Source organism: Meleagris gallopavo, chromosome 13, assembly GCF_000146605.3.
Source record: "Meleagris gallopavo isolate NT-WF06-2002-E0010 breed Aviagen turkey brand Nicholas breeding stock chromosome 13, Turkey_5.1, whole genome shotgun sequence".
NCBI classification, from domain to species: Eukaryota; Metazoa; Chordata; class Aves; order Galliformes; family Phasianidae; genus Meleagris; species Meleagris gallopavo.
This window is the reverse complement of record NC_015023.2, coordinates 11,455,071-11,479,660: the sequence shown is the minus strand read 5'-3', so window position 1 is coordinate 11,479,660 and position 24,590 is coordinate 11,455,071. Positions and strand designations below refer to the sequence as shown.

At 47.5% G+C, this 24,590-nt stretch overlaps 1 protein-coding gene across 1 annotated transcript in view; it reads right to left on the bottom strand.

The window, feature by feature from the left end:
- The window catches only part of GLG1 (golgi glycoprotein 1), a 59,554-nt gene that overhangs the window by 12,092 nt on the left and 22,872 nt on the right, over window positions 1-24,590 (bottom strand). The window contains exons 5-18 of the mRNA XM_010718049.2: window positions 23,805-23,857; window positions 23,358-23,411; window positions 21,220-21,306; window positions 19,234-19,449; window positions 14,303-14,506; window positions 13,710-13,781; window positions 11,001-11,184; window positions 9,473-9,687; window positions 6,502-6,623; window positions 5,692-5,793; window positions 3,574-3,727; window positions 2,129-2,266; window positions 1,227-1,313; window positions 282-344 (exon numbers count right to left, since the gene is read on the bottom strand). Of these exons, the coding sequence (XP_010716351.1) occupies window positions 282-344; window positions 1,227-1,313; window positions 2,129-2,266; window positions 3,574-3,727; window positions 5,692-5,793; window positions 6,502-6,623; window positions 9,473-9,687; window positions 11,001-11,184; window positions 13,710-13,781; window positions 14,303-14,506; window positions 19,234-19,449; window positions 21,220-21,306; window positions 23,358-23,411; window positions 23,805-23,857 (1,751 nt within the window). The remainder of the gene's footprint in view (window positions 1-281; window positions 345-1,226; window positions 1,314-2,128; window positions 2,267-3,573; window positions 3,728-5,691; window positions 5,794-6,501; window positions 6,624-9,472; window positions 9,688-11,000; window positions 11,185-13,709; window positions 13,782-14,302; window positions 14,507-19,233; window positions 19,450-21,219; window positions 21,307-23,357; window positions 23,412-23,804; window positions 23,858-24,590) is intronic.

Here is a 24,590-nt window from a genome sequence, read left to right as displayed (position 1 = left end):
GGCAGGAGGAAGGAAAAAAGTTTCATTTCCAATCAGTTGTGCAAAGTAACTCCCAATTACAGGGCAATATTCATCTTCAAACTCCAGTTTTTGTGCTAGAGCAAAAGTACTGTACAGAGCTACCAAGCCTTGTTGGAGGGTTGTTGGTTTTTTCCACTGAGCACTTTTGCAACTGCTTATTTCTGCTTTTACCTTTGAAATGCAGAAAGTACAGCAAGGATATTAAGATCCAACCTTTCCCACAATTTTCTTTCCCAAGGATATTGGTACTGAGTACTCACGTGACAGAAGGTCTGGATAATGGGCTCGCATGCTCTCATCAGCAAGGCTTCGATTTGAATGTCCTGCAGAAAACACACCATGTTTCACTTTCACAGTATATAGCTCAGGGAAAAAATGGCTCTGAAAAAAAACTGGTATGGATTCAACTCAGAGCAGTTTAGAAGGCTTTGTTCAGATGCAATCCAGACAGCTTCACCCTTTGGTCATGGGAATGCTGCGGTCCCAACAATGCAGTAAATGTAAGACAAGCCTTCCAGCTTAAGGGAACAGCCTGGCCTCCACAGGTAACAACTCACTGCTTGGATAATTCAGCCACTTTCCTCCAAATTGGATACTCCAGCACTAGAAAGCATCCCACACTTAAGCAGGAATTAAAGATTAATGATAGTTCTGAGCAAACCATTTTGTAACTACTGGAAGGAAGCATCCCCTAGGGCATAACATTGACTAAGAGGTACAGGAAACAGTTTGGGGCAAGATATTCACACATGCAGCTTCATGAAACAAGCAGAGCTGCTGGCATCACTGGCAAACTGAATGTCCTGCACGGCAGTTATTGCTTGCAAACTATTTGGGGCCCAGAGGGAAGCTGCAATATGGTACTCAAAGTTACTTGCAAGCAGAACAAGAAACCGAAGTCCTCTGAATGTATTTTGACTTGTACTAAAGGTGAGCTACTTATGCAAAGCTTCTTTACCATAAGCCCTCTTTGGTCTGCTGATGGCATTTCTCCTGCTTGCAACCTTACCTGTTGCTCAGTTCTCTTCCTCAAGGGCTCCCCATGAAAACTAACAACATATGGGGTAAAAAGGATAGCAGTGCTTTCCTATGCTTAACCCCAGACTGCATTTCTGCACTACCCTTTTATTAAAAAATAAGTACTGTCAAAATGGCACATTTAACCCCACTGCTCTTCCCTTCATCCCACGCTGGGAACTGCTCACCTCAGACTCCAGCTCAGTCAAGTTTCCCACTATGTCTCTGCAATCAGACACCAAGTCATCAAGATGGTCCTGGAGACATTCCAGTTCCTATCAAAATAGATGGTCCAACATAAGGTCTGAGCATCCTAGATCACAATCCAGGCCTGGGATATTGCAACACACAGGAAGCTGTCCTTCCTTTGGGAGCCATGAAGCTCCTTTAATGCTTTTTGAGTTGGTTTTGCTTTGTTTTATTGGGGGGGGGGGAATGTATGTACCTCGCAATGGTTAAGAATATTGGTCTAAAATGTTATCATTTGCTCTCAAAAGCTGTGTGATGCATTTTCACTTCTGGAATATCACACTTCAAGTGCCCTCAGAATAACCTCAATGAGAGGTTAATTGCCCATCTGTGACACAAAGACAAAGGCCTATGCTCTATGGCATCTGCTGCTGAATGGCTCCTTCCCTCCAGCCATGCTAGGGCAGAACAATTTAACATGAAAGTATTTGTTGAAACTTTGTTAAAGAGCAGCAGATGTTAGCTCAGCTCTGTATAAACACAGGAAGTATGTCAGTATTTAACAGATGGGAATAGGATAAAGTTTATGTGGGAAATGTCAAGCTTGTAATAGAATATTACAAATAAGAGTCAGGGTGGGGTTGCTTCTACAAAGTTCTTCTCGTTAACTATCCCCTTGCCTCATTTTGTTCCACTCATGTTTGAGCCTACAGTGCAAAGCTTCTCCATAGGACTCAGCCTCAGGCTAGAGTAGATTCCATTTCAAGCTGCATGCATTTTTAATATACTCCTGGCTCTGAAGAGATAACCAGCCACACAAAGTTCCTGCATTTCCCCCTTTTTGTGCCCTTCCCACCCAGCCAGCTTTGCAAACAGAGCAGGGCTGCTCTGTGTACAGTACCTGCCCTGTCTCTGTTTTCTCACTGCACCACTTCCCCAGGTCGATCATGCACTTGTCCTGCAGGGTCGGGTCCAGCTTCACATCCATGGCACGCTGGTGGAGGATCCGCTGCACCTCTGCTCTGCACTCCCGTGATAGCTGCAAAGAGGGCAGAGAGCACTCGGCACACGTTTTGGCTCCCTGGACTACGTGCTGCATCACTCCAAGCCCACGGAGAAGAAAGAATGGTTCAAAACCAAAGCCAGAAGCCCAGAGTGAGGCAACAAAGCCCAGCTACAAATCCTTTCCAGCAGTGCCCGCTGCAGCACAGCAGAGCTGACATTCATCAAGACTGAGGAGGAGACCAAACGTAGGAAACCAAGGGGTACTGGTACAGTGCTTGGCAGAACTACAGTGTGCTGTTTGAGGCTTAAAACTTCACACACTTCACTCCCAGTGTGTTCTACCTACTGCCGCAAAAGAAGTATAAATGCAACCTCTGATAAGTTTGATTTTAAACACAAACTTCAAAATGACAGCTGCTCCCCTAGCCCAGCTTCTAATAAATAAATAAACAGTTAAAAGCCTTTTCTCTCTTCAATATTAGAGGCAGAGTGGCTATTGATTTTTTCGGCCAGCCCTAATATAAGAATGCAATTAGAAAGTGTCCACTCAGCACAGTAAGCAGCGGCATTGAAAAAAAAGGTATCCCTAAAAGAGAGATGACACTGCCAATCAATAGCTGACCTCTGCCACAACAGACCTTGTACATCCAACTGCAAAATTCCTTTTTAAGCCAACCTGTTGTGTAATCCTAGCGGCTCAGAGGGGCTGTGTACAGCACAGTGGCAGAATAGGATGCGAGTACCCAGCTGACATCAAAGGAATGCCTCAATAGAGGCACAAGAGGGCAGCAAAACTGAAAAGAGCACCTCTGAACCCAGCAGACGTGATTATGGTGGATCTTCAGACTGCAGGGCAGCAAGTCAGATCCCTACTGTCTTCTCTAAAGGCAGCAAAAGCACGCTGACCAGCAGAGCGTGCTCCAAAGAACTGAAAGCGTGTTTTGTATCAAGAGGAAGAATTTAAGAGACTATAATCCAAAGCTGCATTCAATTCAAAATTCAATTAGAAACAGCCTAAGACAGCTAGGCTCAGAAAGCCCTTCAGCATGAAACCAATTCCATAGCTATGCTAGCTATCTGTAAGGAATCACATTACACTTTGGAAAGAGCAGAAGGAGGACTTGCCCTGCACCTGCATGGATACATGCAGGGAGTGGGCGATCGTCACATCTTGATGTGGTTATTCTGCCTTCTCGGAACAGTAACACAGCCCCACAGGGCACGCTGACCTAGTGCAATACCTCAGCTAAATCCTTCCAACAAGGATTCGAGAGGTCTTGCAGCGTGCCAGGACCAGCACGTCACAGATGGACCAGCAGTAAGCTGCACGGCAGCACTCACCCTCCGTCCCTGCTCCTCTGTGCGGTAGGCATGCCTGTACAAACAGGAGAACACAGCCCCAGGGGGAATCAGCTCGCTGGTCTCATTCCAGCCGTGGGTATGGCAGAGGCGGGAGGCATCGCCCTGGCACTTTCGGTAAAGGACCACATCCAACCTGCAGACACAGAGAGCATCACTCACACTGCTATTTCCTCCTCATGCTCAAACCTGTGGTGCTGTATTCTGAGATGCTTTCGAGGGGAAAAAAAATCCATTACAAGTTTCAAACACTGGAACATCACCGTCTGAACAGCAGAACGCCTGTCGCTCCAGTTAGAATCAATTCCCTAGTCCTGCAGAAAGGCCTTTAATTACAGATCAAACCCTCTGTGCTTCTTGAAGCACCTCCTATTCTCTCCCACAGCATGCCAAAGAACACGAGAGAAGCAATCGTCTCCTTGAGGTGCTACAGCAGCACAAAAGCAGGTCCGTACCCATCTCACACATGCTTCATAATCACAGAATGGCTTGGGTTGGAAGGGACCCCAGGGACCACCAAGTTCCAACCCCTGCCACAGGCACGGCCACCAACCCCCAGATCTGCTCCCAAACCAGGCTGCCCAGGGCCCCATCCAACCCAATCCAATTTTGAAACTAGTTTCATAAACACCTGAGTTTGGTTAATTGTCTGCTGTGGACTTGAGCAAACTGAAGGCTCAGCATCCCATACTTCTGCACATGAGAGGACTGCACGAGCAGATTTCTGAAGACAGTGTCTAATGACATTAAGGCTAAGGGAGAGAGATGCCCAGCTTTCCAAAAGGGGAGCTCCAGATTCTTCCAGCACTTCAGAAGGCAAACATCAAGTTACATCACTGGACCAAATTACACAAAACAATAAAGTAGAATAAAAACATTATGGTTTTCTTACTGTACATCTATACTAGGCATTGAATAAAACAGTTTATCTGAGCCAGCTTCAGGGAATAGTGGGTGAATGAGAAAGGGGAGCCAATGATGCTCTGCCTACAAGAGGAATTAGAATTATCTTTACTCCCAGCAAAATGTAAATACTCCACTTTCTTTTTTCACCTGTTTGACACAATAAATCATCTGCTGGAAACATGGCAGAAGCATGGGAACCAGCAATGATGGGAAAAACAGGACAAAAATTAAGTATTTTTATCTACCTATGGAGGCAGCCATCAAGGTCAATAGCAAGCAGCCACGAAGCCACAAATTCTATGGTCCACGAAGCCTTGTACATTTTGGATGGAGAAAATTCACAGTGCCTATCAGCTCTTAACTGCTGGCAATGCTGCCCACAGGTACAGCTGGGTGTCAGATTTTCTTAATGTCCCATTTGTGTACCCTTTGCAGCAATGGAGACCCATTTCCTGCAGTTCCACCTGCTCTATTCAACTCCCTCACTTCTCGATCAAGGAAAGCCAAGCATTTATTCTTTCCTCAGCTTTTGTATTTCACAAATGCATACCTTGTTCCCAGTTACCTCAGCCTTAACGTACACCTCATTCCCAGTCACTTCAACCCACACAAGCACAACAGGCTCTGCAGATGTTTCAAACAAAGCACTGCCACGTTTTCATGAAGAAATAGTTGTGCCCAAGAGGGAATTACATCACTCCACAGGCAGCCATCACACCTAGAGGACCCGAAGCAAGGCAGAAAGAGGAGCGGGGAACCTCCCACCACAGCAGCTGTTTGTTGATCTTAACACTTTGTTCTCATAACTCTCTTTTTGTAGTGCTCACAGCAGATAAAACTGGCTGCCATCTATACAGAAAGTGACCTTCAGCTTCACTGTGGCCAGAGAAAGTTCTTTTAAATAAAGATGCACTGAATTTCAGAGCTCAAAGCGAGCCTCCGAACCTCTTAGGGTTGTACCATTCCTTTTATGTGAACACCTAATTTAAGTTAAAAAACAGCGAACTGCTGTTCTAACCAGCTGCCGCTTCTCCTGTTCTAGATGGGTACAAAGGCCCTCCAGATCTGGAATGTTTAGCAGTTCTCTCTCCTCTGAGCAAGACTATGCAGTGCTGTTTGGCAAGGAGTTACTAATGCATACAGACACTAAATACAAGCAACAAGTGAGGATAAACCCTGTTTTACAGCACTCACTTCCAGTCACGAGAGATGAAGTACTGGAGCTCCAGGAGCCGATGCTCACAGTCCTCCACCATCTTTTCCGTATACAGGTGCTCCATCAGGCAGGACAGAATCCTGGACCCAGAAGGAGAAAAGGTAAGTGTAATGCTATAATGGAATGATAATAGCAGAGTGGCAAAGTCTTTGGCTACAGCAGAATGAGAACGAGCCCAAATGCAGCAGCCATGGATGTAGAAAGGAAGGCAAAGAGCTGCTTACCTTTGGAAGGCCTCAGGCAGGCAGGGATCTCCAGCTAGAGATGCCCTCACCTCCACTGCCAACCCTTAAATGAGGGCTGGGAAGAGGTGGATCCTGGCTCTACCCCTTCCAGTCACTCAGGTGCACTGCTCGCACCACAGCTCCCCTGGCTTGGCCCTGCCTTCCCACCAGGTGCTCCATCACTGCTTCAAGCCACGACTGAGCATTTGCACTACAGTAAGGAAGAGACTGGGCCTCCTTGTAACAGTCAGCGCTGCCAAATCAGGCTTCCCAACAGACTGTACCTAAGCCATTCTAACAAAGATGATCTTTCTCTTCTCTTTCACAAAGAGGACAAACATCAACACACCACATTTATACCCTCCAATTCCACTCTTTTAATTATCTCAGCCAATCCGAGACATGACAAGATCAGAAGGAAGATTTAATGCAAAGCCTAGCTCAGGAGACAATACCATAAGACCTGAAGACACAGGAGATATCAGTCTCTGCAGCACAGGCTTGCTTGGCTAAGCAGCCCTTTCAAGGCTTGTTATAACACAGCAGTAAGTGAGAGGCACCTACATGGGATCCCCAGACCGTATGTGCTTGCAGGCAGTCTGTATGACAGATTCACAGGCCTCATTCAGGGCTCTGTCGATGCGATAATCGGCACCAGGGTCCGTTTCTTGGATCAGCGTTTGGAGCTGGAAGAAAGAAATCACAGAGAGGAAAACTAAATATACATGCACACATATGGAGAAGATCCAGGAGCCCCACTGAAACACAGGATAAAGCGTCATCTGCTGCCCCACGCTGCAGTCCTTCTGCAGGGGTCCTCCTCAAGCCTCCAAACATGAATTTGGGAAGCATTGGCTGGAGGGAGAGATGGAAACTCAAACGCACTCCATCCATTGGCAGTGGGGAAGAGGCAGCTTTCCACTCTCTAGGTCATACTCAGCCCCACGTGTTTCACACCAGAGACTGAACAGCCCCATATGTTAACCAACATAACCTTATGTTGCTGTTCTACATGCAGACATTCGTAGCTGACAAACTGAGAGCAAAAAAAGGAGCTTGCTTAGAATGCAACTGCACACCAATATCAAACGGGCTGCGCTGCTACCATCCTGACACTTACTTAATGATTCTTGTCACCGGCCCTCAGCCCAGCTAAATCAAAAGCACACTCGCAATTTTATCCTCCATCTTTCAAAGCTTGCACCTAAACACCAGCCTGCACACTTTTAGGGGGCACCAGCCCTAGCATCACAAAGCATAGGGGGAGCAAAAGCATCAGAGAACCAGAGAAAATGAAAGCTAGGGCTATTTATCCAGTAGGAAGCTTATGATGAAGAAGACAGTGCCTGGGAGGAACATTCCCTGTGCTGAAGCTAATTATGCCCAGCCTCAGCCTGGGGATGCAGGCAGCTGGGATCACTGTGCCAGGTGTTACACAGAGCAGGATGGTGTATGATTATGGGAATCACTCCCTCAAGGATGAATGGGTGAATAAGCCCTCCAAGCTGACGTTTGCTGACAGGCAGATTAAGCACACTGGTAGAGCACTATATAGGCAAGCATCTTCCTGCTGCCTCAGTGTTGTTGGTGCTGTCAGGTGTAAGAGGCCTGGGCATGGGTGCTAAAACATTCATTATGTCAGAGGCCAAGACCACTCACTCCTTAATCAGGAATGTCAGCCAGAACTCAGCCCTTTCTGGATCTTCCAATGTTTGAATTTATTCTTCCTACCACACATTACTGACTGTACCTTGTTGATGGGCAGCACTGGTTTTATTCTCTCTTTTTTAGGGACCCATCTCAGGATCCTCAGTCACAGGCACCCTTCTGGTAACCTCCTTGCACAAGAGCTGCTGCAAAGGGCAGGCCAAAGAGCCCCCCTCCCTGGAGGTGTCCAACACCTATGGGGATGCAGCACTGAAGGTCAATGCTGGGTTGAGTTGGGGTTGGCCTTGGGGATTGGTCTCTTCTAACCCCAGTGATTCTATGAAAGAATTAAATTGCATTATCAGTGCTCCTAATGACACTACTGAAAGCACTGGGACAAGGTTTTCACTGTGTCAATATCTAGAGACAGGCCCAGGACTGCTTTCTCTTCCTTATAAGATTAACCAGAAAAAAGTAAAAGCAGGAAGCTCATTTCAACGCAATAAATCAAAACTAGATCATATTTTATAAAGTCAGCATTCAATTTGCTCATGTTGTCACTGGCAGAGACCAGAACACATCACTGAACTTTAGGGGGGGGTCACTACCAAGCCCTGCTGCTGCATTAACTCACTGTACAGATATAAGAGCTGTGGTGTAATTCTAAGAGAACTAGAAAAAAAAATGCTATTCGAGATTTCCACATTGTTTTTCCCCCCAAAATATGCAAACTTCACATCATTCTGTGATAACATACGCAGACTTGCAACATCCTGACCTCGGGTTTTAAGCTACATTTACAGAGAAAATGGAACTACAGTGGTTCCACGTACTGCAGGAGGCCAAGGACATGCATCTACCCAATTCCAGCAGTAGCACTCCTTCAGCAGCTCTGCATCGACGTCACTTTTCCAGGCTCACCTCACATACATGAAGGGTCATTAAAAATAGGATTAAGTATTAAAAACATAATATCACATGAAGCAGCGCTAATGAGCTAAAACAAGCATTAAATAACTGCTTTCAAATAGGACACATCTGGGCCAAAATTAAGGTTTAAAAAAGGCAAAAGGATCAACCTCATTTCAAAAAGGTATTTTGGAGAGGAACGATCCTTTGTTTCAGTGACTGCAGCTACACTGCCATGCAGCAGCACGCTGTGCCTGTCCCTGAACTGCCACGTCCATCACTCAGGCTGAGCAAAATGGCAACAATAGAACAAGTGGCAGCCCGCACGGAGATGATTCTGGTGCACTTCCAGGATTAGAGCACAAAAGGAATAGAAAGGAGAAGGGATGCTTTAGAACAAGGATGAGTGGTGATGGCCTTATGTTGCACCAGGGGAGGGTCAGGTTGGATACTGGGAACAATTCCTGCTCCCAAAGAGTGGTGATGCAGTGGCACAGCTGCCCAGGGATGGCGGGAGTCACCGTCCCTGGAGGTGTCCCAGAGCTGTGGGGATGTGGCACTGAGGGACGTGGGCAGTGGGCAGGGTGGGGGTGGGCTTGGGGATCTGAGAGGTCTTTTCCAACCTTAATCATACCACGATCCTAAAACTTAAAGTTTCCCTATATCTTATATCCAGGACAAGGATCCAGGACTCAAGAACTGCTGGAGTTCAAACAAAATCCAAAGCAACGCAACTCAAAATGTATTTTCTGAGGGGGAAAAAATAAAAAAGCATTATAAGCGTGCTGTGAGACAGCAAGTGATACCTCATCCCACGGCAGTTACACAACTGCCTGCAGCACTCAGCAGCGCCCGGCAGAGCTGGACTGCCTGCAGCACAACCTCTGTGGCCAGGCAGAACATCGGCAGACAAACCGCTGCCTGCCAGAGCCCTACCAACCCAGCAGCTCAGGATTGCAGAGACAGAGGAGCATCTCACCGCCTGCTGGCAGTTCAGCCCCAAGTTGCCCTTCTCTCCACGCACGACTTTCATCAGGCAGTGCAGCGTGCGGCCCTTGCGGTGCAGCCCGGAGCAGTGGTGCTCAATCTCCCCACGGCAGCTCAGGATGATTTCTGGGCTCAGGGAGAAGTCTTCCATGAGCATGCGTCGGTAGTCCAGCATCTCTCCCTGGCACTCGCTGCTCACCTGCCGACCTAGGACAAGAGGAGACTGTGGTTCAGTGCTAATGTTTCTTGGCCAGGATCCTCGATTTGAGTTTGAAAGAATAGGGACCGAGAGCAGCATAGAAATCTATCTTCTAAGATGCTTACATCTGCTCAAAGCTCTTCTGTAATCCCATGTAGATGGATTGTTTGGAAGTCAAAAGGAACGCGATGGATTTTGTTCTGTGCCCCTCCAAACCTATTCACCCATCTACACCACCCCATGCAGCGGAGGTCCTACGCTGCAACGCTGGCTTACAGGCAATATCACACAAGTCCATGGAGGTGTGTGGAATAGTGAGTGCTCCTCCTGAGCCATGCTTCAAGTGTCAGCCACGCTGCAGAACCTGTCTGCTGTGAAAGCAGAAGTCAAGAACCCAAGAGCAGTCATTCGGGAAAGCACCTGCCCTACTGCAGGCTGAGGAAGAAAACTCTTCCCAGAGCAGCACACATTTCCACATCAATCAGAACTGACAAGTTATTCCAACTCACAAATGCACAGATTGCTTGCAGCCTTACAGCAGTTCTTCCCTCTCTGCCAGAGGCACTGCAGCATGCAGACCTGCTGCTGAATCATAAGCCACCAGCTGCACGCCAAGGGGAAAAACAGTTCCTTAAAGCAGATCTAGAGGACACAGCGTGCCCACCTGATGCATTATGGCAGTTTCACAGGGAACCTTTAACAAGGTCCTGCTGCACAGGGCTCTCTCTTACACCTGTGGTGGAATCAGTGGCGTTAAGACCTCCTCAGCTCATGCTGACCTCAGTGCATAAAAAGAATGTTCTCACACTTACCTTCATTCTAGATAGCCCCTGTACCTATTACCTAGCTTTTGTTAAGACATTTACTCCAGCTACTGAAGCAGAGCAGAAGAACATAACTTACAAGAGGCACAGGACTGAGAGAACACCTCCATCAAATAAACAAGTTGCCTATTCTGTGTTTTAAACTAGCAGCGTTGTTAATGCTTACTACAAAGGAGGAAAAAAGGTTGTTTGGATAACAGTGAATAGAAGGATTGGTAATTACATATCAGTGGTCCAAGCTATAGGGATTTGCTATTTTGCATTTTGAACTCCTTGCCTAAACAACAGCCAGTGTCAGAGGTTGTCTCAGCTATTCTAACCTTCAAAACACCACCGACAGACAGAAGCATCCGGAGGAGGAGAGCTGCCTTTGAAACGAAGTCAGACAGGAGGTTACCTGGATAAGGTGACCATAAATACGCTCCAGCTCAAATGTCCAACAGAAACTTGAAGTCAACAGCTGAGCAAGTCGTACCTCTCAAATCAAGCCCACGTACCTCTGTGCACAGCAGACTCCAGGCACATCAGCAGGTAGGAGAGCCTGGCTTCCCGGGAGCGGGGCAGGTTCTCCACGTTGCAGCGGTATTTCTTCAGGTCGCTCTTACAGGACTTGGCCAGCGAGTAGCTGACTTTGTAGTCCTGGGCAATCAGCTTCTGGCGCGTTGTCAGAGCGTCACGACACTGCAGGAGACACCAGGATGGCAATTAGCTTCCACGTGCTCAAGGCAGAGAGCTGGATCTGTTGTTAGATGTGTTTTAAACGAAGCCCGAGGCTCTAAAATTCACGCTCTTGAGCTGGACAACGGTTAAATTTGTCTCTTCCTACAGAAGTGATACAGCTAACAATCCACACTGAGGTCAGCAGATCAAAGGTTTCAAAGGCAAACTGCGCGTTCATCCGCTTTATGGAGGTGACGGCCGAGCATGACTCATTCTCAGGACCTAAGATGAGTTGCTGACATTTATCCCAGCGCTGGGCCGTGCTCACCCCATGCCCTCAGGAAGCAACTCTTCCCCATCACATCTGCAGACAGCGTGTGCTGTGGGTCTGATCTGCAGCACAGCGATCAGATGGCAGCACTGGTGCACACCCTGATTCCCGTGGTGCCATCCAAATGGGGTATCCTCGGGGTCTATGAACTTCTAGTCACAGAAACTCACAAGGACGTGCTGTGGCCAAACCTCACCCCATTCCCTTGAGGTTCCAGTCCAGCAAGGGCTGTAAAAATACTGCTCTGCTTCCTAACTTTTGTTTCAATTGCATGGATGTTAAATCTGAGAGCAGCAGATAATTTAGACTACCCTGGGCTAACTTCTCAGTTCTCAGACTACTTGAAAAGAAGGAAAACCACACGTGTGTAGGGGAGAAAACGGGCAGCAATCTCAGCACAAGGAACAGAAAAACCCTGCAGCTCTCTACCCTTTGTTGCATTACTTTATTTTTTTTTGCCTTTTCTCCCCTTCTTCCCATACCTACTCCAGAACCTAGAAGTCCCACTGTGAGATCATCCCATCCTCTCCCCCATGCTGTGCCCAGAGCCTTGGGAGCAGAGAGACTTGGAGCTGTAGATGCACAGAGATGTGCATCCCGAAGGCTGGTGCTCTGCAAATTGCACTCTCTGCACATCCCTACCAAAGCTGTGGTCTGGCCTCTCAACACCTTATATTTGTACCTGACAAGGGTCAGGCAGCTTACCAGACCCTGCAAAAACAGCTCTGTCTCTGTACAGCCAAAACCAGGCCAAGCAAAGATAGCAGTCCATTTCAGCAGCGTTTGTAGAAAATGAAGTTTTGTTTGAGCCCTCAGGGATGACTCCCTCAATTCTGAATTCACTAATTGGAGCTAAGCTTTCATACAGCTAATGCATTTAAAGGAAAGGAAATGAGTCCGATCCCTCCAGGCCTCAGCTCGGTGCTCCTCCAGCACAGCTCCTGGAGAAAGCCTTGCAGACACCCATCTCTGTACTCTTTCAGACAGTTGATATCATCCCATTTAATTCCAACTCCTACAACGATGCTCAAGTGACTGAAGGCATTACCACCTTCCCAAAGCATTTACATTAATACAGCTGCAAACAAATTGCTTTCAGGGACAGACTTTCTAGAACTGCTTTTATTTGCTGCTGAAAAGCACATCCTCAGGATTAGCACAAGGAAAATGCCAGTAACAATCACGTGTCCTTCCCATGTAACTTGCTACTTTCCGCTCAAGATTTTTGGTTTCAAAGCTTTAGAAAGCAAAGTACAGACTGTCCTGTGCTGGGACATCTGGGCACTGTTTCTAATTTGTACATTATGATGTACAAGAAGGCCTCGCCAAGAAGGGAGAAAAAGAAGATCCAGGGAACTACAGGCCAGGCCCTACTGGAAAATAAAGATAAGGGGACTGGTGGCAACCAACATGGCTTCACCAAGGGCAAGTCATGCCTGACAAACTCGGAGGTCTTTTATGATGGAGTTACAGCGTAAGTGGATAAAGGAAGAGCAACTGATGTCACCTACGAGGACAGGCTGAGAGAGCCGGGGCTTTTCAGTCTGGAGAAGGAACAAAAGGCTCCAGGGGGACCTGATAGTGGCCTTCCAACACCTGAAGGGGCCTCCAGGAAAGCTGGAGATGGACTTAGTATAAGGGCATGTAGGGAGAGGACAAAGTATAAATGGTTTTAAACTAGAAGAGGGTAGATTTAAACTAGACATTAATAAGAAATTCTTTACTGTGGGGGTGGTGAGGCACTGGAACAGTGAGGTTGTGGACGTCCCCTCCCTGGAAGCATTCAGGGCCAGGCTGGATGGGGCTGTGAGTAACCTGTTCTAGAGAGAGGTGTTCCTGCCTATATCTTAAAAGGTCCCTCCCAACCCAAACCATTCTGTGACATATGAAGCTGACATCCAGCATGAGGCCACTTCTACTTGCACCACAGTCACAACGCTACCACCCCAGCTCCAAGCCTGCCTTCCCAAATTACCCACTCAAAAGCTTTGATGTATTTAAAACCTTCAACTTTAAAGGCTGTTACCTGGATGCAATTAATTTAAGCTATCAGCATGTAGCTGGAAACACAAGCACATCTGTTAAAGCAGTCAGCTATCTGACCATGTAAATGATGGATTTTCCTCAGTGCTGGAAAAGAATGAGGCAGTTTGAACTGATGAACAACCCAATGACTTTTGCATTAAGGATTCCTCTCAGCGAGGCAGATACCCACCTTCTCACTCATTGATTCTTCAAACTTGTGATTAAAGAGGCACTTGTAAACTCGGCCTTCCCCAGCCTGAGTCTGTGAAGCAGAACAGCAACATTTGCCATTAAAGATAAGATGCCTAATGCTTAACAAGCAGGCTAAACTACCCCAGCAGGGATTTCGTTTTTAAACTAGAAATACATTAAAGTTAATATTTCAAACAACAGCGATAGCTTCTGCACCACAGTTTGCATTTCTTAAATCTGATCACATTCAGCAAGTGGCCCATCAGCAATACAACACAATACCAGTACAAACTGAACACGCTTACCTTTGCCTCCTCCTCCTCATTGGAGCGGCTCTTCTCCCTTTCACACCAGCTGATACCCACTCAACCACGTAAGCCAATTCAGCCCATAAACCCACTAGAAATGATACTTTTTTGTTGGGTGACTGAATTCAGTTCCACGTTCATTGGGAAGCGACAGCTACAAGGCGCCGGTTCTCGGTACTGCAGTCTCGGGCTCCACTCTACCATCCCAATCCCCTTCCCAACGTGGTTTTCTATTTTATTTTTAATAGATTACTGCAGGAAGGAAGGCAAGAGGACAACTCACATTCTCACAGAATCGCTCCCTGTCGTCTCGGCAAGCAAAGTAGAGGTGGCGGTCCAAGTGGAAATCATCTGAAGAGAGCTCCGCTACGCGAAGGATGGCCTTCTTACACTGATCAGAAACCTGAACACGAGGATCGTTCTCCTCTGCCTCCTTAACCAGGCCTTTTTCCAGGCATGCCACCACCTCTCCTTGGGAGTGGGCGTCCTGTATGGAAAGAGCAAGAGATTTTGGTGTCACAGCACTTACACAAGGAAGCGGCCCACGCCTCTGTGAAATTAAGCAACAAAACCACGTACAGACAGACCCCAGAAGTCCAGTATTAACCACGCTGCCATGAGGCATCACTTAACACCTGCACTATCACACGCCTTACACATTACCACCCTGATGGTCACCTTGCTGCTAACCCCTCTGGTGCTCCAGGTTTGTTTTAATGTGCCCTAATGAGATTATCACTACTTAAGTCACGCTGCTCGGAGCACTTTACCAAAACAGCCGAATTATTTTTCATCCAACATAGCTCTCTTCGCACCATGGCAACGGCAAGCAGCGGCATCACACTAAGAACAAACTAGAGAAAACCCAAGTTTCTCCATGCTGAGACAAGCCTTCACTTTGGGTGGTGATCATTAGCGATGCTAAACAGGCCGCAAAGGAACTCTGACCAAACGCAGGCTTCTCTGTGCTAATCCCTCTGCAAAGGGAATGAAAACCTTGAACGTGCTCAGCAGCAGATGAAGTCTGAGACAAAGCAGCCCTGTCCCAGCACTGCACCCCCCGCCCCACAAGCCCAATGGGGCCTGGGGCTGCAGCTGCTGACTGCATAGAGAGAGCTGTGCTCTGTGTGAGGGCTCAGGCGAGGCAGGACAGAGCTGACCAAAGCTCCATTCCCCTTTTGCTATATTCTCTGTGTGTTTCAGAATCCCACTCCTACACCTTCACAGCAGGTCCATCTCCTCTAGAAACAAGAATGATTCTGGAGCTGATCTCTCCAGGCCTCCCTTCAACCAAGCTCCTTAACATAAGCTGGTCTCCGTAAGCACAACCAGGACTACCCAGAGCCACGCAGCTTTCTGTGCTGGCACTCCTGGTTTAGTTCTGCAACACAGGAGTGCAAGCAGGATCTGCCGATTAAAAGTCACAAACAAAACCCAGATGTAGCATCAGTTTAAGAGAGCTAAAAGTAGCTTTCTCCTTAAAAAGCAGGAAACCCCCACACCACGCAGCAAACGCCCTGGTGTTTGTTTGCTTTCTCCTCTGAGTGGGAACTGGCCAACCTCCATTCCAGCCAGGTGATGGCACCTCTCAAGAAATCTGCTTATTTCTCAGCAGCCACTTTAGGACTGGCCTAACAGGGACCTGTGGAATACTAGTTACAGGGTACATCTGCCACGTTCCTTAAAACTGCCATTTAGTCATAACCACACTGAACACCAACCCTATTCCCCAAACCTCTGTGGTCAGACAGGGACAGTAATTACAAACGGGCATGGGGAAATGATGGAAAACAGCCACTGGAAGCTGCTCTGGTAGTGCTGCACTCAGCTGGGAGGTGCAGCAGGCCACTGTGCCCCCTGCTCACCTGCAGCATCCCACAGCCAGCCGGCAGAAGGAACAAGGCAAGCTGCTTCTGCTGGGAAGGGCAGAGGCTTCCAGCTTTCTTCCAGCGTGGTCAACAGATACCTATTTTTAACCACCTAAAGGAAACCTGACTTGCAGATGCAGGATACTGAATGCTGTATTTCGGGGACACAATAAGTAATGACAAACAGGTTTTGGTTTTGGAGATCACCATGCACTGCTGGCTACCCTGTACTAGAGCAATTTTAAAACACACCAGACTTACCATGAATAGAAGTACATGCAAATCAACAGGGCCAGCTCTTGAAAGATGCAGTTCTCCCCTTTGTTTCCTACCTCTGAGCATTCGTGTGCCTTCCTGCAGCACTCCCGAGCCCACCTGACACAGCTTAGGGGATGCATTAAATTCACCTGGGTTCATCTTTAGGCAGGGCTGAGCCCTGAGCACTTGTGCTGACTTTTGTCACCACTTGAGATACAGCTAAAGCAGCTCCTGACTGTTTCCTCAAAAGCACACGAAGGCAGCCGTGCTGCTGCTCAAGGAAAGAACACGGGCAGGACTTAAAAACAAGGTTTGGAGGAGCCTCAGCTTAACTGCTCGTTTTAAGGACACAAAGAAGCAACCTGATTGTCAAAGCTTGATTACAGTTAATGCTAATCCCAGCCCAACTGGACACAGCCAAGCACAGAGCACGGGGAAGGACTGCCAGCTCCCCGCATCTCTGCCATGAATCCGTGAGTCATAAGAAAAACCCAAGCAGGATCTGTTTGTCACCTCACTGAAGTGTGCTATAGCTGCTCCAGTTTTACAAGGCTTTAATTATTGGCCAATGCACGCTGTAATTGACGCAGACAGTGGCAGAGGTTCTGCTAAACACACACAGCAATCATCCCACCTGGGGTGCCTCGCATCACCTTATGAAAGGACATTTGGATCCACAGAGGAGGCAAGCAACTTCCCAACACTGCACCAAAGCCAGCTGCAGCACCGTGCCTTGAGACACTTCAACTCTTCAGACCAAGATTCAACCTCTGGGCACACGACTTCAGGCCAAGACAGAGCCTAAAAACCCTCATTTGTTACTACTCCCTTTTTGATTTCCCCACCTCGTTTGCTTTACTTTCATTTCCAGAAGCTCCTCCCGACAGACTTCACTCCACCTGGGATGGGTCATACAGCTTACACTGAAGTCACCCTCACTATGGCTAATAATCAGTTCCCTCTGGGACATCCTGGCTAAACCCAAAGCAGCTCCAGCACAGCAATCCACCACCCATCCATCTGCTACAAACGCACCTATTACTGAGAGCAGGAAAGCAGGGAGCCCGTTCTGACAGGCAGCTCAAGAAGAAAAGCTCAGTTACAAATACTGATTTCAATTTCAAATTAGATCCCTACTGCACGAAGACAATGCAAGCTTGAAACTCCTGGAGACCACAGTCACTACAGAGCACAACAGCCAACTGGAAAGGTGACTGAAACTGCTACAAAATATTTCTCCTCCACTAACTGGAGGAAAAGAAACACAAAAGAGACGTATTACAAAACTTAATGCTTTCAAATGACACGTCCACATCTTTCTGCTGTACACAGATTGAGACTTCCAAGCTGCTCTTTATTGCTCTTGCAGCAGAGAAAGCCAACAAGGAACGTGAAAAAGAGAGCCCAGAAAGCACTGCATCAGGAACAACAAAACCAGCAGGAACAGAATTCAATTAGGAAGTAAAAAGAGAGCTAAAACAAAGAAAGAAGCATGGGAAAGGCAAACTCTTAGCTGGCAGGAGGCAATGCAGTTCCCCAGTGCCTACAGGCACCGCCTACAGGTAAAGAAGGCAGTTTATCCCCGTTACCACGATGAAGCTAACAGAAACAGCACAGCAGGCTGCTGTGGGTGCAGCAGTGGCCAGCAGTGCTCCTCTCCATAAAAAAGAGATGCATCTGTGCCCCATCTCCTCCTCAGGTGCCCAGCCCCTATTTATGGCATTCACAGCTCTGCTCAGCCACACAAAAGGCCAATGATTATTTCTCTACAGGCAACTCTCAGAAGCTGCAGCGTGGAAGCAAAACCTGAACCGGCATCTGATGGGAGCAAATGAGATGAGATTTCTCCAAAGCAGAAATGAGATGGAACAGAACATCAACAAAAGAAACACTTGCATAGCCATTTATAGCTGTTCCCAGAGCAGCGCGAAAGACTTCAATTGCTCTGAGTGCCAAAGATGACAGCGTAACAAAAGAAATTATATGACAGGCTGCCGTGCTTTCACAAACCAAGGCATAATATTCTGGATTGGGTACCAAGAAAGTGAGGAACAGGCATAGAAGTGTCCCCCCACCAGCTGCTTTGTCCCCGTGGCCACCCAGGAGCTGACTCTGCTCCAGGCAGAGAGAACAGTGCAACCTGTCAGTGCCTGAGGGCTGGGATCAGACAAGGGACAGCAGTCCCCACGGGGCTGCCAAGTTACACACACAGGAGCCCAGCAGCACTGCCTGCACTTCTAATGTGTGATCTGGCATGCTCAGAAAACACATCAAGATTCTCTTCCTCAGTCAGATTCCCCCAACCATGGCTATTTTAATTGGAATTGAATTTAATTTGGTCATGCCATGGCTAACAGGCAGACCTGGCAGCCAGGGCTCCTGTATGACATTCCTCATTCCACACAGTGTGTTAAAAGCAGCATCTCATTTCATGAGGCCCTTCAGCCCAGGATGGGAAGACAGCCCTTATTTCACGGACAGAACCAGTTACTCAGATGCTACCAGGCTGAACCCACAGTGCCTGCAAGTTCCCCCTGCTTCTAGGGCTGCCTTCTTCTTGAAAACAAGTACTGAACTTTGTGCTTTCTGCTGCTGGAATACACAGGACTTCAGTTAATACTCCGCGGACACAAAGCACACATCTCAGCCAAGAAAGACTTCTTCCAACTAAGCATCCAATTATCTTCTTCGTCTTGGTGTTTATTCTTTTCTTTTAAAGAGAAAAGCTTATTATTATAACATCTTTTTATATCCTCATCAATAGCTCACAGGGTAATTTTACCCCTAAAGGTAGAAACTTACCATAAAACGAGGCACTCCCTCATGCAGCACTACACAGTTGCTGCCTGCATTGCTAATGTAGGGAGGGAGAGACAGCACAATGGTGATTAACTCACACCTAATGACCACCTAATGACTGCTCTCTGCATCAACCTCCACTCCACTTCTGTATGACAAAAACCAGCAGTGTTACAGGTACCCAGAGTCACGCTGTAGCAAGGACCATTCTCTTTTGGGGTGGGCACAGGAAAGAGACAGCGTGAGCCGATAATAAGGCCTGATCCCCTCTGTCAGTATCTCTGGATACCTTTTCCCCGGGCCGAATGCTGCCACATTTCAGGAGGTTGATGTCAGCCTTGCAGTCATCCATGAAGCCACAGATCAGCCGGTAATCACTGAAGATAATGGCTGTCATCTTTGTGATGTACTGATGGCACTGGTACTCCGTGATGTTGCCTCTGTGATCCACCAAACACGACACCAAGAAGCCTTTGCCGACTGGTTCATCTGCACACTCCTTGATCTGATAAAATAAAAACACAGAATTGAAATACAGTGGTTGAGGCATGTGGAGAAAGCAAAGGCAGTGACCTTGAGGACTGGAAGCCCTCTTGCTCCATAGCCATCTTTCATAATAACCATCTGAATCCCTGCAATCAAGCGCATTTGTATGAAAAATTACAGTTTGACAACCTTTATTTAGAAAACAGAGACTATTACAGCATCACTAAATCACACTTGGACCCACGTGAACCACTCGACCCCTCGCACAACACAGCATTCTGGCTGGAAGCAAGACTGACCCAAAAACCAACACAATATTTATGGAAGTGTTCATAACTTGCTGGAAGCTGCAAATATCACTGCAGAGGAAAACTCTCACCAAACTGGCTTTTAATCAGGCTCACCAGCATTCTTTATGCTGAGCTCCACTGCAGGCAGAGAGCAAGCAAGCCTGCCTCCAGAGCTGCATCTTTGGTTCGAGAGCCACGAGCCAAACCAGTGCTGGCTCCTATTATTGCTTAATAAAGCAATACGAGGAATCGCTGCTCAGCCACACGACAAGAACACACTACCTGTCAACGAAAGCAAAATGGGCTAACACTATGCTATATGCCAACTGCAAGCGTCGGCCTTCTGTGGAAAAACCATTAGAACTAGTGGAATTGCTTATGCACCTGTCCCAGTATCAGATAACAAGAGGCCATGCGGGATTATTGCTATTTACCCGGCTCGTTTTTGTCCTTAAACGAAAACCACTCACCAAACGGTGAAATAGCAGCGATCGACGCTGCTCACCACAGCTTCAGCACAACGCTGGCGGGGACGCATTTAGCACAGCTCAAGTTCTGTGCTTTCCCTGCTGCTTTTAGACATCACGTCCCAGATTTAGAGGGCATCATTTACAACAACGCCAGATTGTCACTGTACAGAAGTGGTAATTATACAGACTGTTAAAAGAGCATTTACAAGAACGCCTTGGTAAAAATCCTGCAGCAGCTACGTGACATAAAACGGGGTGGGAGGGGAAGATATCCTTCTATGACTGCAAGAAATGGAATTCAATAGCTTTGGCAGTTTGCTTTTGGGAGCTACCAAACTCAAGCAATGCAAGTCTTCAAGACAAGCTGCTTTCCTTCCACTCTCCACCTCCCAGCCTTCTTTTACCAGCCAAGTTCCCTGATCCCTCCTTACACTGTGAGATGCTTTCCCACAAGTGCTATTCTTACCCAGCTCAGCTCACGCTTAAGAGAAGGAGCAGAACCCTAACAGCCTGCAAAGAGACAGCAATCAAGCATCCTTCGCTCACAGCACGACCTCCCCAAGTTTTGGAGCCAGGCTCCTGCTGTCAGTCTCCGTTCCTCAGATCTTTGCGTGCTTCTCTTTCACTAACTGAAAACTTTGTAAAGAACGGGGAATGATGCAGGTGAGTACACAAGGTGACATGGGGAACCACTGCTTAGCTGCTCAGCACTGAGACATCCCTGCATAATGAGCAGACCTGCATCACCAAAAGTCCGTCCTACAGAAAACAGATATACAAACCAGGGTTGCAGGCAATCTGTTATTTCCGCAGCTGGCTTCAGGGAAATCTATGCTAAAGGCCACAAAGGAGCCACTATCTAGAGCAATCTGAATGTTTAAGAATGAGTTTTGGCAGAGGGCAGGTTGTAACTCTCACTGCAGAGGAGCGTGCAGCTGCAGGGCTTACCCACAACATTGCTGGCACTGTTCTCCATCATAAGGAGATGAGAAATTCTCAGTGCCACGACAGCAGTGTGCAGTGCCTTACCTCTGCGATGGTGGACTTGCAGACTTCTCTGGCCACGGACTCGAACTTGGGATCTGTAGTAAGGTTCAGCTTGTAGTTCCACAGGAGCTATAGAGAAGAAATGTAGAAAGAAGGTTTGAGAGCTGCCCATGGAGGAACTGCTGCTTTGCTTCAGGAAATAATCAGACATCAACATTCCAGATCGGTATCATCATCCTTCTACAGCACAACAATCAATGCAAAGTCTCCTTGACAACAACTTTGTCTCCTCATTTCTGCAGCGCATTTCTTATCCTGAACAAATTCAGACTGCCAGAAATCTTTCTGTAAGGTCACGGGCTGACTCACTGGAAGGAAATACAGCTAATGAAGACATCCACGCAACCAAAAGGGAAAAAACAATGAGAGCTGTGAGATGCTACCTGCTGCCTATTTAGCTGTGTTTTCAGTCCCCCACACCTCCGTGCTGTGGCTCATCTGCCTGACACAAACCATTTAACAAAGTCCTCAACAGGAGCAGATTTGATGCTGAACACTTAACTAAAGCCTTGCAAAAAAGGGAAGGAGAGACTGCATCCTGGCCCTGACTCACTGCCCTCTATGAAGGGCTGCACTCAGACAGCTCTGTAGATGCGAACGCCCTTCAGACCTACAGGTTCTCTTTTGCTGAGCAGACTCATCCATCAGGAACAGGGCTGCAAAACACCACAGTCAGGGTGGTAGGAGCCAGAGATGAGCTCATGCAGGAGCCCGGATGCATTGGGTCACCCTGCAAGAATCAATCTGGGGCAAGTTATGCTCTGCAGTCAGATCCACGCCTCGGCTTTCCTCCTGAGGCACCACGAAGTGAAAATAAAGGGTAAGAAAGCAAAACCTCGGCAAATTTACAGCCAGAGATGCTGCCCGAGAGGAGCGCTATCAGCTCATCTGTTTTCCTCCAGAAATTTATGTTGTGTTTAAACAGAGATTAAACAGCTTTAAATATTCATTTCTAATGCTCTGCCTTCACAGCGGAAGCCAAAGGAGTATCAAAATGCTCGAGTTTTGTCAAACTTCTATTCTGAAATCTCAGTTGCAAGCCAAGCGTTGAGAAAACAGGGAAATGTGTTCAGACAGAAGGAGAGCAGCTCTGCACCATCCCTGAGACGGCGGAAGCACACACACAACTAAAAACGTTCCACTTTCACACCTCCTAGCAAGGCTCCGTAGTGATGAAATGCTAAATAAAGAGATTCCAATGTATTTTGGAGGGCCTAAGTTGTAAACATGCAAGTTGAATAAACAAAGAGAATTAGCAGGAAGATCGTCCCTGCAAAGAGCATCTCCCAGCCAGGATCAGAAGGACAAGAATGAGGTGTAAGAGCATAAAAATGCACTCGCAAACCTCAGAGGGTCTTGGCATCACATCTCTCCAAGGAAACTGTCTCCCAGGCAGAAAAGAGGTTACATTTGTGGCTTAAAAACACAGATTTTGAACCTCAACAACATTTTGCCAAGAGAGAGGATCAGCAGCTATAAAACCAAAGCTACAAACTCTGCTGGAAATGCCCAGTTGGACACCATTGCCAGGGTTGGTTTTGGCATGTATCACTAATAAACCAAATTATGGCTTCTGAAAAAGGCTCTGCCTTTTTATTCTAGCCCCCTATGTAGAGTTAGCTTGACAGCCTGGAACCTGGCTAACAGTTTGCTCAGTTAAACAGAGCATTGAGAGGAAATCTGTTCCCAAAGTAGCCAAGCAGCTCAAGCTGCTTCGAAATATCACACCCCCATGGCATCCTGCAAGCAAGTTGAAGAATTTAGCAGCTGTGAAAGCAACACAGAAGTTTAAATTCAGTACTTCTCACATCTCTCCAGAAGGAGCTCAGCATATTGCTCCAAGTAATGCATAGAACAGGAACCACCCCCCAGGTGCAAGCCAGGAAAGATTGTTCCTCGGATACAGAAGTTTATAGTGCTCCCTTCTGAAGTCTTCAGTAAGAGCATACTGGCTGCTCTTGGTTAGAGAAGTCGTCTTGTGCTCTTCCTCCATAGCCCAGCAACTCAAGCGCATCCTAATTAATGCTTCCTGCAAACTCCACCTACAGTACTTGAGGCTGAAAGGGATGGGAGCTGCAAAGGGCCCAGTGGGAGGCAGAAGGAAACAAAGCAATACTTACGTGGTTGCAGTCTGAAGAGATTTCGTTGTCTGGCTGAAAGGAGACGAGAAAAAAAGAAGCGTCAGTTCACCAATGTATTTAACACACAGAAGAACAGAATGATAGAAATGAACACGCTTGTCTTGTTTTTGTTGTGGAAAAAAACGACACAACAGAAGTGTTAAAAAGCTGCACAGTAAGGTGATGGCATCCAAGCATCCGAAAGGCTCCAGGTACTCCAGGAACTCTATGGGATGGAAGTGGCACAAGGGCTGCACTGAGGGAGATGCCACAAAACCACAGATGGGCACGTCTGCGTCTGGCCCAACTGCCCCAGCCAATAAAGCCAAACAGCACCCGTGGGAAACAGGCTGACATCGGCTGTGACTGAAGGGACTTAAAGAAACAGCAGCTCCATCACAAAGGCACTGAGCAGCAAGCATCCCTGACTCAGCAGGCTCTGCTCACCAACGGCCCAGCCACCCAGAGCCAGGGCGCCTGCACCACCAGCACCAACAGGTCTGTGGGAAAAAGGAAGCACGGGAAAGGCTTCCAACTCCATAATTACAGCCATTACCAACCAGTGCACTGCTGTTCTGAATAGCAGGAAGTGGCAGGAATTACCTTGCCATACAGAGTTCCAAACAAAGAACCCACCTGAAGGCTCGCAGCCATTCCTTACAGCTTGAGCAGACTGCAACCTAAAGCCACCTCTCCGAAGCAATCACCAGTTTGAAAATTAACCTTTAAAAAGCTTGACATCCTATCAAATGCCTGTTTGGGTTCCTCAGACCACAGGGATGGCTCCCACAACTGAAACACCGTGGCAAAGCCCAGGCTGCACCACCTGGAAGCAGCAGCTCTAGCTTTCTGCACCCACCTTAACCACTCTGCAAGAGGGAAGCTTCAGGCTGCAGCCAACTCCAGAAGCACACAAACGCCCTCGGTGGACGGTGCTGCTTCAGTCTATCAGTTTCTTTGCAACATTATGTGAATTAGCACCATATTTACCCCACAGAGGAGGGGCATACCCCATAGAAGACCGGCAGCAGAACCTCGAAGGGCTGGGGAGCACTTCCCAAAGCACCCCACTTACTCGGGCATCCTGCAGTCTCAAAAGCTTCGCTTTACTTTCATCAAAGATTAACACCCAGCGTGCTTTTTATGGAGAGATGAGCCCAAGCAGATAACAGACTGGTTTGCACCGGCTTGGGAAGTTCAGGCAAGCTTTTCTGGAACGACAGGACATTCGAA